This window comes from Hyla sarda, chromosome 2 (genome assembly GCF_029499605.1).
Source record: "Hyla sarda isolate aHylSar1 chromosome 2, aHylSar1.hap1, whole genome shotgun sequence".
Classification (NCBI taxonomy): domain Eukaryota; kingdom Metazoa; phylum Chordata; class Amphibia; order Anura; family Hylidae; genus Hyla; species Hyla sarda.
The window spans coordinates 226,818,185-226,834,522 of NC_079190.1; the positions used below are offsets into that span (position 1 = coordinate 226,818,185).

Genomic DNA, 16,338 nt, shown 5'->3' on the forward strand with positions numbered 1-16,338 from the left:
CTGCTGTTTACCATGTGCATATCGTGCCCCCATGTAGTTTCTAATCCTATAGGGTTTATTCACACGTAGAGTATCCTGTGCAGACTTGAAACAGTGTTCAGTCATTGAGGGTGCATCAGATCAGCAGAGGATACTGTAGGTGTGAATACACCATTCAGCTGCTGTCAGCCTATGCTTAGCATTATTTCTTGGTAGCAAATGTCTAATAGGACTCCTTAGTAGAACATACCAGTAAGTTCTATTATCATCACATATAGGTAATTTACACAAACTCTATAGGCACAACATATAGGGGGAGACTTATCAAAAACCTGTGCAGATGCAAAGTTGCCCATAGCAACCAATTGGCTTCTTACATTCTTACTAGGCATCTGAAAAACAAAAGAAGCGATCTGATTGGTTGCTATTGGCAACGTCACCTCCGCACAAGTTTTTGATAAATCTCCCCCCATAGTGTCTGTGTGGCCCCTGGTGTGCAGCAGAACAGAAGCCAAGTAAATCAGTCTAAAACTATCAGCATTCAGATTGCCAGCACAGTCATATTGTGCAGCATTGGGTCGTCCACCATATTAATGTACTCTGTCCTGGGAGGGTGTGTGGTCTAGAGCGAGATCTCTGTAGGACCTTTCCTCCTGCCTCTCCGTTCTCTTTGCTGATAGATTTTTATCTTCTTGTGAGCAATTTCTAACTTCCTTTCAAGGTCCCAAATTTTTCTTTTAATTTCTGCCGGTCTTGGTAGGCAGTAGCTGTGGTCACCGTGAAAGGCTGAGGTTTTCTCTCGGTCTGTAGCAGATCCAGGCGGAGGCTTTTCTTCTGGCTTTGTGATGGTAGCATTTTTAAGAGCGATCTGAAATAAGAATGTACAAAAAGTGAGATACAACCTATGACAGTCAGACTGTTGTAAAAGAGGCTTGATAAACCTGACTTTTGAAGGGGTATGTCCTAAAAAAAAATCTGTATGCCATGAGCATTATCGGGGCATATTTACTGCATAGAGGAAACGCCACAACAGAGGACTCAATAGTAACTTGCATAGTTGGTCAAAAGTACTGTGAGCTTTATTTAACCCTTTAAGGACAGCTCATTTTCACCTTAAGGACCAGGCCATTTTCGCAATTTCATATTTTTCACCTCACCTTCAAATCGTACTGCTTTCAATTTTGCACCTACAGACCTATATAAGGGTTTGTTTTTTTTGCACCACCAATTGTACTTTGTAATAACATCAATCATTTAATAATAAAATCTACCGCAAAACCAAAAAAATACTTGTGGGTTGAAATTGAAAGAAAAATGCTAATTTGTAACTTTTGGGGGTTTCCGTTTCTACACAGTGCAATTTTTGGTAAAAATGACACCTGATCTTTTATGTGTAGGTCCATACGGTCACAAGGATACCTAATTTATGTAGGTTTTATTTTACTACTTAAAAAAAAAAAAAAAAAAAATCCTACATGCACCAAAATTTGTATGTTTTAAAATTGTCATTTTCTGACCCCTATAACTTAATTTTTTATTTTTCCCGCATACGGTGCTATATGAGGGCTTATTTTTTGCGCCGTAGTCTAGTTTTTAGCGGTACCATTTTTGTTTTGATGGGACTTTTTGATCGCTTTTTATTAATACACTGCTCAAAAAAAAATAAGGGGAACAGTTAAATGACACAATAACTCCAAGACAATCACACTTATGTGAAATCACACTGTCCACTCAGGAAGCAACACTGACAATTTCACATGCTGTTGTGCAAATGGAACAGACAACAGGTGGAAATTATAGGAAATTAGCAAGAAACCCCCCCCCCAAAGGAGTGTTTCTGCAGGTGACCACAGACCACTTCTCAGTTCCTATGCTTCCTGGCTGACGTTTTGGTCACTTGAATGCTTTCACTCTAGTGGTAGCATTAGACTGAGTCTACAACCCTCACAAGTGGTTCAGGTAGTGCAGCTCATCCAGGATGGCACATCAGTGTGACCTGTAGCATGAAGGTTTGCTGTGTCTGTCAGGATAGTGTCCAGAGCATGGAGGCACTACCAGGAGGCTGTAGGAAGGCAACAACCCAGCTACAGGACCGATACCTCCGCCTTTGTGCAAGGAGGAACGCTGCCAGAGCCCTGCAAAATGACCTCCAGCAGGCCACAAATGTGTCTACTCAAATGGTCAGAAACAGACTCTATGAGGGCCTGACATCCACAGGTGGGGGTTGTGCCCAACAAATTTTGAAAAAAAAAAAGGCAAATTTCACACGAAGGTAAAACCACAAAAACGCAGGGAAAAACAGTGGCCATTTTTCTGGCGTTTTTAAGCCTAAAAAAAACGCAGTGCAAAAACTTCGGTGGAATTCTAGCCTAATAAGGTTGAAAAAAAAAGACCAGAGTCCATCAAGTTCAACCTATAACCCTAATGAGTCCCTGCTGAGTTGATCCAGAGGAAGGCAAAAAAAAAAAAAAAAGTCATACTTGAGGTAGAAATGTATTCCCGACTCCAATACAGAATAAATCCCTGGATCAACTTTCTGTCCATCCATATAGATCTAGAATCCATAACCTGTAATGTTTTATTCTCCAAAAATGCATCCAGACCCCTTTTGAACTCTTTCACAGAGTTCACCATGACCACCCCCTCAGGCAGAGAATTCCACAATCTCACTGCTCTTACAGTAAAGAACCTCAGTCTGTGCTGGTGTAGAAACCTTCTTTCATCTAGACGTAGAGGATGCCCCCTTGTTATAGATACAGTCCTGGATATAAATAGATCATGGGAGAGATCTCTGTACTGCCCCTGATATATTTATACACAGTTATTGGGTCTCCCCTAAGCCTTCTTTTTTCTAAACTTAATAACCCTAATTCCGATAATCTTTCTGGGTACTGTAGTCCTCCCGTTCCTCGTATTACTCTGGTTGCCCATTGAACCCTCTCCAGCTCCACTCAGGGATGTGGAATTCTTATTGCCCGACGCCCGGGACATGCAGTACTGGGCGCCGGACTGGTGAATTTCTCAGGTCCTTAGCCCTGCTTCGGGCAAGTAGGGCCAGACCTGAAAGCCCCTGACAAGCACAGCAGCGCTCAGAGGAGTGTATGGAGCGGGCTCCGAACTTGTACCTGCTCCATTTCTCTGCAGTCCCCGGCTGTTTTCAGTAGCTGGGGGCCGCTGCTAATAGCCAGCATGAGGCGATCACCGCGGCTGGCTATTAACCCTTTAGATCGGCTCTGTCAAAGCTGACAGCGGCGTCTAAAGGGACATGTGAATGCACCCTGGTGGGCGAGTGGAGTGGATCGCCCCCCCTTCAGCGCAATTGCTTACCTCTGTTCCCTGGTGTCCGTGGCTTTGTCATTGATGGAGACTGGCTACTCTAGGCTCTATCAATGGATCACAGAGCACACAGATCAATGGAGTGCAGTAGAACTCTATTGATCTGCATAAGGAAGTAATAAAGGGACTAATAAAGTGTAATTAACCCCTTCAATATTAAAAGTTCAAATCACCCCCTTTTCATATATAAAAACATATTTGGTATCTGGTATATATTTGGTATCGCTGCAAGCGTAACTGTACAAGCTATTAAAATAACTATGTATCCCATACAGTAGATAACTGTAAAAAAAAAAAAAAAAACAAACACAGAATTGCAATTTTTAGAATATCCCAGAAAAAAAAAGCGATTAAGGATCTATTCACACGTACAGTATTCTGCGCAGATTTGATGCGCAGGATTTCAAGTAATTCAGTTTACATTGAGATCTGCAGAAGAAAATCCTGTGCATCAAATCTGCGCAGAATACTGTACGTGTGAATAGACCCTAAAGTCAGATCAATACCAAAATGGTACCGATACTAAAAACTGATTATGGCACAAAATTTTTTTTACCCCTTATATAGCCTTGTATGCGGAAGAAAGAAAAAAAAAAAGCTACAGGGGTCAGAAAAAGGCAATTGAAGAAAATTCGTAAAAGTTCAGAATTTTTTTAAATTAGTAAAACATGACAAACTATACAATTCTGGTATTGCTGTAATCAGGTTGGCCTAAAGTATCAAAATAGCATGTTAGCTCAACCATAAAGGTAAATGGCGTAGAAAAGAAAACCACTAAATTTGCTAAATTATCTTTTACTATTTCAATTTCACTTCACCAATATAATTTTTTGTTTGTTTCAGAGCGTCTATGTTGTGGAATAATGAAAAGGTATCATTATAGTAGGTAGTTATGGCTATAATAGGGCGAGGAGGAAAAAATGAGAGTGTAAAAGCGAAAATTGACCAGGACAAGTGGATCTTCATGACAAGTAGATTTTGCTCTGTTTTTTTTATAACTTTCCACACCCCTGTCCACTATATCTTTCTTGTACACTGGTGCCCAGTACTGTACACAGTATTCCATGTCTGGTTTAACTAGTGATTTGTACAGCGGTAGAATTATTTCCTTGTCGTGGGCATCTATGCCCCTATTGCTGCACCCCATGATTTTATTTGCCTTGGCAGCAGCTGCCCGACACTGGTCACTACAACTACATTTACTATTAACTAAGACTCCTAAGTCCTTTTCAACGTCCGTAGTCCCAAGTGTTCTCCCATTTAATACATAATCCCAGCCCGGATTTTTCTTCCCCATGTGCATTACGTTACATTTATCAGTGTTGAAATTCATCTGCCACTTCTCAGCCCAAACCTCCAATCTATCCAGATCCATTTGTAATAGTGCTCTGTCCTCTATAGTGTTTACCGCATTACAGAGTTTAGTATCATCTGCAAAGATTGCTACTTTACTATTCAACCCCTCTACAAGGTCATTAATAAATATATTAACTAGTACAGGACCCAAGATGGACCCCTGTGGTACCCCACTAGTAACAGTCACCCAATCAGAAAAAGTACCATTAACAACCACCCTCTGTTTCCTATTAGTGAGCCAGTTACTTACCCACTTGCACACATTTTTCCCCAGTCCAAGCATTCTCATTTTATGCACCAATCTTTTATGTGGCACCGTATCAAATGCTTTGGAAAAATCCAGATATACGACATCCAGCGATTGCCCCTGGTCCAGTCTGGAGCTCAACTCCTCATAAAAGCTGATCAGGTTAGTTTGACAGGACCGATCCCTCATAAAGCCATGCTGGTAGGGAGTCATACATTTATTTTTATCAAGATACTATAAAATAGCATCCCTTAGAAAACCCTCAAACAATTTAAATACAACGGAGGTTAAACTAAAAGGCCTATAATTCCTGGGGTCATCTTTTGACCCCTTTTTAAATATTGGCGCCACATTTGCCATATGCCAGTTCTGGGGAACAGTCCCTGTCACTACAGAGTCCCTGAATATTAAAAATAGGGGTCTGTCTATTACATTACTTAATTCCGTTAGAACACGGGGGTGAATGCCATCTGGACCTGGTGACCTGTACTGGGGAGTTTACCTTACCTTGCTGTATTTCATCTGGCATTTCATTTTCCTTGGTTAATACAGTGGAGAAGAATTTGTTTAATATATTTGCTTTTTCCTGATCCCCGTTTATAATTTCCTCCTCATAATTTTTTTAAAGGGCCAACACTTTCATTTTTAACCTTTTTTGCTATTTAGATAGTTAAAAAACATTCTGCACACCAGGGAGAACGTTCTGATGCCTGCAACATCCTCCAGCATGACCAGTTTGGGGGGCCGCACAGCCCTCCATGTGCTTGCCAGAGGTAGCCTGACTGCCATTAGGTACCGAGATGAGATCCTCAGACCCCTTGTGAGACCATATGCTGGTGCAGTTGGCCCTTGGTTCCTCCTAATGCAAGACAATGCTAGACCTCATGTGCCTGGAGTTTGTCAGCAGTTCCTGCAAGAGGAAGGTATTGATGCTATGGACTGGCCCGCCCGTTCCCCAGACCTGAATCTGATTGAGCACATCTGGGACATCATGTCTCGCTCCATCCACCAACACCACATTGCACCACAGACTGTCCAGGAGTTGGCGGATGCTTTAGTCCAGGTCTGGGAGGACATCCCTCAGGAGACCATCCGCCACCTCATCAGGAGCATGCCCAGGCATTGTAGGGAGGCCATACAGGAACGTGGAGGTCACACACACACACTGAGCCTCATTTTGACTTGTTTTAAGGACATTACATCAAAGTTGGATCAGCCTGTAGTGTGGTTTTCCACTTTGATTTTGAGTGCGACTCCATATCCAGACCTCCATGGGTTGATAAATTTGATTTGTTGTCAGCACATTCAACTATGTAAAGACGAAAGTATTTCATACGATTAGCTCATTCATTCAGATCTAGGATGTGTTATCTTAGTATTCCCTTTATTTTTTTGAACAGTGTATTTTTTATGGTATATGAAGTGACCAAAAAAAGGGAATTTTGTCTTACTGTAAAATCCTTTTCTCGGAGGATCCATTGGGGGACACAGACCTTGGGTATATGCTGTTGTTGCTAGGAGACTTGACACTAAGGAAATCAAAAAAGTCGTCTCCTCCCAGCAGGATATACCCGCCTACAGAGCCTGAGGTAATCAGTTTAGTCCCCAAGCAGTAGGAGAGGACCGAGAGGCAGAAAGCCAAGACCAGTCCGAGGTAACCAAAACAAAAAATTAACTGAACACACCCTCGGACAGGTAACCAAAACACCAAAGAAAGGGCGGGAGCTGTGTCCCCCAATGGATCCTCCAAGAAAAGGATTTTACGGTAAGACAAAAATCCCTTTTTCTCTATCGGCTCCATTGGGGGACACAGGCCTTGGGACGTACCAAAGCCGTCCCTAGGGTGGGCACAGAAAACAATCAAGGGGCAGGCTGGGCCACCGCCACCTGCAACACCTTACGGCCCAGACTAGCATCTGCGGATGCAAAGGTATGAACCTGGTAGAATTTAGTAAAAGTGTGCAAAAACGACCATGTAGCCGCCTTACAGACTTGAGAGACTGAAGCTCTGTTATGAAGAGCCCAGGAAGCTCCGACAGAACGCGTGGAGTGAGCTGAAACCCTGAAAGGAGGGGTCTTCCCCCTGCAACGGTAAGCTTCTGAAATGGCAGACCTGATCCACCGCGAAATGGTCGCCTTAGAGGCAGGTAGACCCTTACGGTGACCGTCCGTAAGAACAAAAAAGGAATCACACTGACGAAAAGAAGAAGTAACAGAGAGGTAGGTACGCATCGCCCGTACCACATCAAGTTTATGAAGCAAACGCTCCCCGGGATAAGATGGAGCGGGACAAAAGGACGGGAGGACGATATCCTCATTAAGGTGGAAGGCAGAAAGCACCTTAGGCAAGAAAGAAGGAACCGGACGAAAAACAACTTTGTCCTGATGGACAATCAGAAAGGGAGAGCGGTAAGAAAGAGCCGCCAACTCCGAAACCCGTCTGATGGAGGTAATAAGGAACGCCACCTTTCAGGAAAGGAGACGAAGGGAAACCTCCCTGAGGGGTTCAAAGGGCTCGCCCTGTAGTGTGCCAAGGACCAAATACAGATCCCAAGAAGGTGTAGGAGACCTGTAAGGAGGAGCCGCGTGGGCCCTCCTTGAAGAAAGGTCCGAACATGAGAATAAAATGCCAGAGGGCGTTGGAAAAGAATGGAAAGGGCAGACACTTGACCCTTTAAAGAGCTGAGAGCTAATTGTTGTTCCAGCCCTGACTGCAAAAATGAAAGAAGTCGAGGAAGGGAGAACACGACTGGAGAAAGAGATTGAGATTCGCACCAACGAAAATAAGACCGCAAGGTACGGTGGTAAATCCTTGCGGAAGAGGTCTTGCGTGCCTTGAGCATGGTCCGAATCACCTGTGTTGTGAAGCCACGGGCCCTTAGTACCGCGGTCTCAACCGCCACGCCGTCAAATGCAGCGACAGAAAATTGGGGTGGCACGGGGGACCCTGAGAGAGAAGGTCTGGACGAAGCGGAAGGCGCAGCGGAACGTCGTCCAGAAGCCGGACGACGTCGGCGTACCATGCCCTCCGAGGCCAATCTGGAGCCACGAGAATGGTGGGAATGTTCTCCGCTCTGTGCTTCCTCAGGACCCTGGGAAGGAGAGGGAGAGGAGGGAACAGATAAGGAAGGGCGAACCCCGACCAAGGAATTACCAGTGCATCCGCTACCAGAGCAAGGGGGTCCCGCGACTTCGACACAAAGAGGGGAACCTTCTGGTTGTGGCGGGATGCAAAGAGGTCCACATCTGGAATTCCCCAGAGGCCGCAGATCTCTGCAAATACCTCCGGATGAAGGGACCACTCGTTGGGGTCGGGAGAGGACTGGCTTAGGAAGTCTGCTTCCCAATTGTTTACGCCTGGGATGTGAATTGCCGAGATGGCCGGAACCCTGAGCTCCGCCCAGAGAAGGATCTTGGAAACTTCGGCCATCGCCGCCGAACTGCGGGTGCCAACCTGGCGCCTGATGTATGCCACCGCAGTGGAGATATCCGACTGGACACGAACTGGGCGGCCCTCGAGAAGGCTCTCCCAATGTAACAGGCAAAGGTAGATTGCCCTCAGTTCCAGGATGTTGATCGGGAAGAGTGTCTCCCTGGGAGACCAAAGGCCCTGGACTGTCCTGTCTCGGAAGACACCCCCCCCCAACCCGAAAAACTGGCATCCGTCGTGACAACCAGCCAATGGAGGGGCAGGAAGGAGCGTCCCTGAAGAAGCAGGGGGGAGCGGAGCCACCACAGAAGGGAGCAACGAGATGTCCGAGGAAGTACAATCTTGCGATCAAGGGACAATGGAGACCTGTCCCACCGGGATAGAATCGCAAGTTGAAGGGGTTGAAAATGAAACTGAGTGAAGGGAACGGCCTCCATGGCCGCCACCATCCGACCCAGGACTTCCATGCAAAACCGAATGGACACTGGGGAGGGGTTCCTGAGTATACGAACCCCTGACAGAAGGGTCAATCGCTTGTCCGACGGGAGGTGAACCCGGGCGGACCGGGTGTCGAACCGAAGTCCTAGAAAAACCAGGGACTGAGTGGGGGATAGGTTGGACTTGTCCTGATTGACCAACCAACTGAAGTGAGACAGGGCCTGAAGAGTGAGGCTCTCTAGATTCTGGTCTCTGGACGGAGCCTTGATAAGAAGGTCATACAAGTAAGGGATCACTGAGACCCCCCTTGTCCGTAGCAGGCCGATCACCAGCGCAAGGACCTTGGTGAATACCCTCGGAGCTGTGGCCAGGCCGAAGGGGAGAGCCACAAACTGGAAATGTCCCTCCGGGACAGCAAATCGGAGGAACCGCTGGTGTCACGGAAAAATCAGAACATGGAGGTAGGCGTCCATGGAAACCCAGGCAAAGGCAGGGAGAAGAGATGAACCCGTAGCCTCAAAGGCAAATTTAGCCAAGGTCTCCACCTTTTTGTCGGTAGGGTAGTAGTCTTAGATAGACGGGAGACTGGTGGGTCCACCTTAGGAGGTGAGGCAATGAGGTCCTTAGCAAAGGGATAAGGCGCTTGAACCTTCTTTGTTTCTTGAAACCTCTTGTCAGGGTGCCTTCAGGCAGACTCTAGCAAAGCTTCAAATTCAGCATGGGAGCTGAACATTTTGGGTGCCAGACGGGCACGATGAAAGGAAACTTCTGGGACAGCGTCCGAAGTTCCTGGGTCCTCTAGGTGAAAGTTGTCTCTTATGGCCGAAACCAATATCGTCCACCATATCGGTCATGTCTGCGTGGTCTTCTGAGTAAGAGACAGAAGCAGCCTCATCAACTAGTTCTCCAGGGGAGTGGGAACGGGTGGGGGCAGCCTTAGAAGAGGGAGACACTGACCTGGCGTGCCGTTCTGGAGACTCAGAACGGCGACACAGGGAGAGTCTTCTTGAAGAAAAACACTTGCTGGAAGACGTAGCAGAGGGACGGTGCCCATGAGAGGAGCACCTACGTCTGTACAAAGACTCCAGAGAGGAGTCAGAGGAATGACCCCTATTACGCTTGTGAGAGCGTTTAAAATAGGGTGAGGGAGAGCGAGGCTCTCTTGGGAAACGGTGTAAGGAGGACCTCTCTAAGGCCACCACGGAGTGGGAGACCTGCGCCAAGTCAGAAATAGACTGAGAGAGGGAAGACACCCATATTGGAGGGGCAGCAGTGCCCACTGGGTCTGGGGGAGCATCCTGAATAGGAATACCAGGGGGGTCAGGAGGTGCAGTGGTGCAGACGGAACAAGTGGGTTCCGCAGACCCAGGCATTTTGGAGTTGCAGCCCTTACAAGAATAGTAGGTGACCAGGGCCCCAGGTACCTGTTTAGAGGGAGGAACAGTTCTGGGCTCGGACATGAGTAAAATAAAACAGCCTCACCAGCATCCGTGTCCCCCACCAGGCAGCTGCTGTGAGGAAAGGAACGAGAAAGGAGAGAGAAAACAGGCAGGGACGGCTGGACCAATCAGAAAAGAGGGGCCGGATTAGACTGAGGCACCTCTGATTGGCTAACAGACCCCTGCACAGTTCCCATTGGCTAAAGAGATTTGCGCTCTCCCAAGAAGAAGGATACCGGCTAATAATGGCGCCCGCTCCCATCCCCGAAGCATTTGTGAGTGCAGGGGAACGGGAGTGAGCGAGAATGGCGGCGCAGCGAGCCGCTGCGAAAATGAAAGTAAACTGAGCCCTGACTGCGTCGATCACGACGCGGCCAGAGCACAGAGGAATGCTAAAGTGAAAAGGCAGCTGCGGCTGCTGAATATCTGCCAAAAGTAAATCCACACACACAGTCCTACCCCACTGACTCCTTTTAGCCCCCTGCATTCCCTAAGTGCCCCCAATAAACGTTAGGGAGTCCTTGCCCAATAGGGACCCCCAACTAGATAGAATAAAAAGGAGTGGGACCGAAACAGGGGGTTTCCAGCAGTTGCAAGCCCCCGCACCTGAAAGAAAAAAAGCGGGGGGGGGGGGGGGTGGGGGTGGAGAATACTAGGGAAGGAGTTAATTCACTTAACTTTTAATTTTAATTTTTTTTTTTAGCCCCCACAGGGGACTAAAACATGCAATCTTTTGATTACATTTGCTGATCAGTGCTATGCCATAGCAAAGCACTGATCAGTGTAACTGGTGATCTGCTGCTGCAGATCGCCAAACGGACAACTGAGAGGCAGGTGAGGACCCTCTCGTCGTCCAGAAAGCTGATCGGGACATCGTGATTATGTCAAGATTGTCCAGATCAACTCCACTGAGCTGCAGGGATGCTATCACTTTCTTTTTAGATGCAGCAATCAACTTTGATCACAGTGTCTAAAGGTTTATAATGCTGGGCATCGGCCCCATCAACAGTGCCTAGCATTAGCCGTAGGTCCCAGCTGCCCGTAGCAACCGGGATCCACGGGTTTAACCTGTTATCCACTGGTGAGAACCGTTTAAACCCTGTTAAAGGGACCAGGGCGTACAGGTACGCCCTTGGTCCTTAAGTACCAGAGTCCGAGGGCGTACCTGTACGCCCTTGGTCCTGGGCGGGTTAAAAAAAAATTCATGGCTAAAAATTTTTTTACCAATCTGTCAATTAAGGTGTAAAGAAACAATTGTAGGTGCAGGCTTACTATAAAGTAAGGATTGTCTGACTAGTCAGTTACAGAAACAGTCTCTGGGACTACAAGAGGTGGTAGGGAAAAAATTTCAGCGTCACTTGAAAAAAATATATTTCAGGAAACTGAGAACAGCGGGGAGGTTGGGCAGATGAGTATGCTTTTATTTTTATTTTCAATTATTTTGAAATCTCCTTTTAGGGTAGGATCCCCTATTTTCTGCAGCTGATTTTACTACCCATTAAAGGGGAATTCCGGGCAAAAACTTTTTATGCCATATCCAAAGGATAGGGGATAAGATGTCTGATCGCAGGGGGGCCCCCTGCTGAGACCCCCCGCGATCTCCTTGCAGCACCCGCTTTCTATGCGGGTGCTGAATCTCCAGTTTCGGAAACCTCCGGGTTTCCGGGACTGGGGACGTGATGTCACGCTACGCCCCCTCCATTCATGTCTATGGGAGGGAGGGTGACAGCCCCCCGCGACAAGACATCTTATCCCCTATCCTTTGGATAGGGGATAAAATGTTTTTGCCCGGAATACCCCTTTAACTTCAATGAATAGAATAATATGCAGCAAAATACGACACGTGTGACCCTACCCTTAAGATGATTGCATGGGGATAGTCAGTTTTGTGTGCATAAATAACAAAGGAAGCTGCCTACTTGAATAGGTTAACACAGAAAGAGAAGGGTAAAACCTGAGTGCGCACCTTTTCTACCATATGCTCTGGATAGATGAATATTGTAGGCACTGCGTTTGTTCTTAACCGCACCGTTTGCCCTGTCCGGTCAAAACAGGATTCTTCAAAATGGTTTGAACATAAAAAAGTGTGCAGGCTTGGGGAGAAATGTTCTCTGTTCACGAGGTTAAGCCATTGTTTTCTTCTGTCTGGGTTTGAAGGAAATCTGTATAATGCACAGCACATGATACTGTCAGTACAAAAATGTAGGACTTGTTTTAGAAGATGGGGTTTTAGTGAGGTACGGTTGTGCTCAAAAGTATGCATACCATGGGTTTATTTTTTTTGGCGTGGATTTAGAAAATGAACAATCAAGCAAAATAAGTTTAATTAAAGGGGTTGTCCATTGAAAATGGTCTTATCCCGCCCTATCCACTGCACGCTCTTTATTCAGGGAGTGCAGCAGATGCCAGAGTCCAGAACTTGTGCATATGTGGTGTTCCCATCCAAGTGAATGGAATGTGCTACAGCACACGTTCTTACTAAGACAGGGTTTGTGCATAGGGGGAGATCATTTTTACCGGACAATCTCTTAAAGGGGTACACCGGTGGAAAACCCTTTTTTTTTTTTAAATCAACTGGTGCCACAAAGATTTATAAATTACTTCTATTTAAAAATCTCAATCCTTCTAGTACTTATCAGCTGCTGTATACTACAGAGGAAGTTGTATTTCTTTCGGGAGTTCTTTTCTGTCTGACCACAGTACTCTCTGCTGACACCTCTGTCCGCATGAGGAACTGTCCAGAGCAGGAGAGGTTTGCTATGGGGATTTGCTTGTACTCTGGACAGTTCCAGACATTGACAGAGGTGTCAGTAGAGAGCACCGTGGTCAGACTGAAAAGAACTACAAAAAGAAATACAACTTCCTGTGGAGCATACAGCAGCTGATAAGTACTGGAAGGATTGAGATTTTTAAATAGAAGTTATTTACAAATCTGTTTAACTTTCTGGAGCCAGGTGATTTTCCCACCAGAGTGCCCCTTTAAGCAAAGTGTTCACATGAAGCCATTCTGTCTGACAGTTGTTTTTGTTCATAATACCATATACAGTAATGGGGTGTGGATGTCTAATACACTCCTCTGACTGTATTATCTGGCCCATCATCTGATTTTCACTCCCATTATTGAAATTTAGTTCACAACCAACTGACTCCCTGAATTACTAGACAAATTATAAACCCACGTATCTTTGGAACACAAGGACATATCAAACTACAAAGATGTATGTGATCAAGGGCCCCCAAGATATTTAATGGGGGTTGGCCACAGGTCCTCTTTAAAAGGAGTAGTCCAGTGGTGACCCAGTGGTGAACAACTTATCCCCTATCCTAAGGATAGGGGATAAGTTTGAGATCGCAAGGGGTCCGACCACTGGGGCCCCCTGCGATCTCCTGTACGGGGCCCGACAGTATACTGACCAAAAGGACAACTCCTTTTTGCTTTTGTCTGCCCAGTGGACCCCTATGGAGAGGTTAAAGGGGTACTCTGGTGGAAAATGTGTTTATTTTAAATCAACTGGGGCCAGAAAGTTAAAGGAGTCCTCCACTGACCAGCCTTCCGGCTGCATTCAGAACATTTAGTTCCGAACGCTGTGCGAGCGCTGCGGGGGTCGGCCATGCCCCCTTTTGATGTCAGGTCCCGCCCCCTCAATGCAAGTCTATGGGCGGGGGCGTGGTGGCCATCACGCCCCCTCCCACAGACTTGTATTGAGGGGTTATGGCCAGATGTTTTGAGGGGGCGGGACCGCACCCCGCAGGGTGCACACAGCGTTCGGATGTTCCAAACGCAACCGGATGGCTGGCCAGTGGAGTACTCCTTACTGACTTGTAACTCATTTCTATTTAAAAATCTTAATCCTTCCTGTACTTATCAGCTGCTGTATACTACAGAGGAAGTTGTATAGTTCTTTTCTGTCTGACCACAGTGCTCTCTGCTGAAACCTCTGTCTATGTCAGGAACTGCCAGATCAGGAGCAAATCCCCATAGAAAACCTATCCTGCTCTGGACAGTTTCTAAAATGAACAGAGGTGTCAGCAGAGAGCACTGTGGTCAGACAGAAAGGAAATTCAAAAAGAAAAGAACTTCCTGTGGATCATAACAGCAGCTGATAAGTCCTGGAAGGATTAAGATTTTTTTACTAGAAGTAATTTACAAATCTGTTTTACTTTCTGGCACCAGTTGATTAAAAGAAAGAAAAAGAAAAAATAATAAAAAAAGGTTTTCCAGTGGAGTACCCCTTTAAGTTCAGTGTAGTCATGAGAACAGGAATGCCCCTGTGTTTCCCTACCTCCGCACTTTTGAGCAATGGCTGCCTCCGTACTTTCTGACACCTCTGTCCAGAGCAGGAGCAAATCCACATAGCAAACCTCTCCTGCTCCGGACAGTTCCTGACATGGACAGAGGTGTCAGCAGAGAGCACTGTGGTCAAACAGAAAGGAAATTTAAAAATAAAAGAACTTCCTGTGGAGCATTCAGCATCTACAGTACTGGAAGGGTTAAGATTTTTAAATAGAACTAATTTATAAATCTGTTTAACTTTCTGATACCAGTTGATTTAAAAAAAGAAAAGTTTGCCACCGGAGTGCCCCTTTAAGTTCGGAACTTTTTACTTATGTATGCACTAAACTGGAAGGGAAGACAGGAGAAACAAAAATAAAGGGGGGCGCTCTGTTGTGTTGTATTTTGAGTGGTACAAACCTACCACCACTGTGGTGTTCACTAACTTTATAGGAGTTGGGCTTGGGAATAGGCACAACTCTATGAAATACATATATACAGTGTGCTGCTCTGAAGACTCAATCTGACTACTAGAGATGAGCGAACTTACAGTAAATTCGATTCGTCACGAACTTCTCGGCTCGGCAGTTGATGACTTTTCCTGCGTAAATTAGTTCAGCCTTCAGGTGCTCCTGTGGGCTGGAAAGGGTGGATACATTTCTAGGAAAGAGTCTCCTATGACTGTATCCACCTTTTCCAGCCCACGGGAGCACCAGAAAGCTGAACTAATTTATGCAGGAAAAGTCATCCACTGCCGAGCCGAGAAGTTTGTGACGAATCGAATTTACTGTAAGTTCGCTCATCTCTACTGACTACCCTTGGGATGCGGATAATTGAGCAGATGTAGAACAGGGTTTCCCCAAGCGTGATCCTAAAGTGCCCCCAATAGGTCATATTTTTGTGATTTCCTTAGTCTTTCACAGGTTATATAATTGTGGTGATACCTGATGCACTGACCACATGTATATCACCTGTGAAAGTCTAAGGAAATCCTGAAAACACGGCCTCCTGGGGGGGTACTTGAGGACCACGCTTGGGAAGCACTGTAGTAGAGGAACAAATAGGTCTGTATGAGCGCTAGTGTATTGTAGTACAAGAACTTCTTCACCAAAACAGAGGCACAAATTTAGTATTGTGCAACCATGGGCCGCCGCGTTTCCGCATCTACTTGCACCTTCGTCAGGTGTCTCGAGTTGAACCTGAGGAAGGCGCAAGTAGGTGCTGAAATGCGCTGTCCAATTGTCGCACATAAATAGAATTGAGTAGTCTTGTTTCTTTGTATTGGTGAAGATGTTATTGTATAACAATTCAATAGAGCTCCTACAGACCCTCTTTTTGTTCCTGTACTATAGTGGTCTCCAAACTGTGTTGCAAAACTACAACTCCCAGCATGCCCGGATAGCCAACGGCTGTCCGGGCATGCTGGGAGTTGTAGTTTTGAAACAGCTGGAGGGCCACAGTTTGGAGACCACTGCTCTACTCAATATAAAGTTGGGGGAAGTGGTATTAGTCCCCATTTTTTCACACTCCAATGAGGTGTTAGGTGACTGAAAAAGGTGGTCAGTGCCACCTGCTTACCAAAGGGGCAGCTGTGAGGGGCTGGTGACCCCTGAACTATTGCACAAGCTCTTCTGCCCATTAACAACTTGTTGCAGTTATCTGAGCACTTGTATAATGTGGCTTCCCTCGTTACCTACCTATGAAAGGTAACCTGGTTGTCCCTTTTAGAGTTGTTGGAACACCCAAAGGCTGCGCACGTAGTGGGCATTGCTGTCATTTAGTTTAGTTGGCATCTTCCCACAGCTAGGTTTGTTTCCGTTCTCAACATGGCCGCCGCAAG

At 46.1% G+C, this 16,338-nt stretch overlaps 1 protein-coding gene across 1 annotated transcript; it reads right to left on the bottom strand.

The window, feature by feature from the left end:
• Positions 1 to 577: 577 nt before the first annotated feature.
• Positions 578 to 16,334, bottom strand: THAP2 (THAP domain containing 2). Its single transcript, XM_056556497.1, has 3 exons — positions 16,196 to 16,334; positions 12,192 to 12,387; positions 578 to 847 (listed from the first exon to the last, which is right to left on the bottom strand). The coding sequence occupies exons 1-3, from the start codon at positions 16,273 to 16,275 to the stop codon at positions 602 to 604; spliced, it is 522 nt and encodes a 173-aa protein (XP_056412472.1). The 5' UTR covers positions 16,276 to 16,334; the 3' UTR covers positions 578 to 601.
• Positions 16,335 to 16,338: the final 4 nt, after the last annotated feature.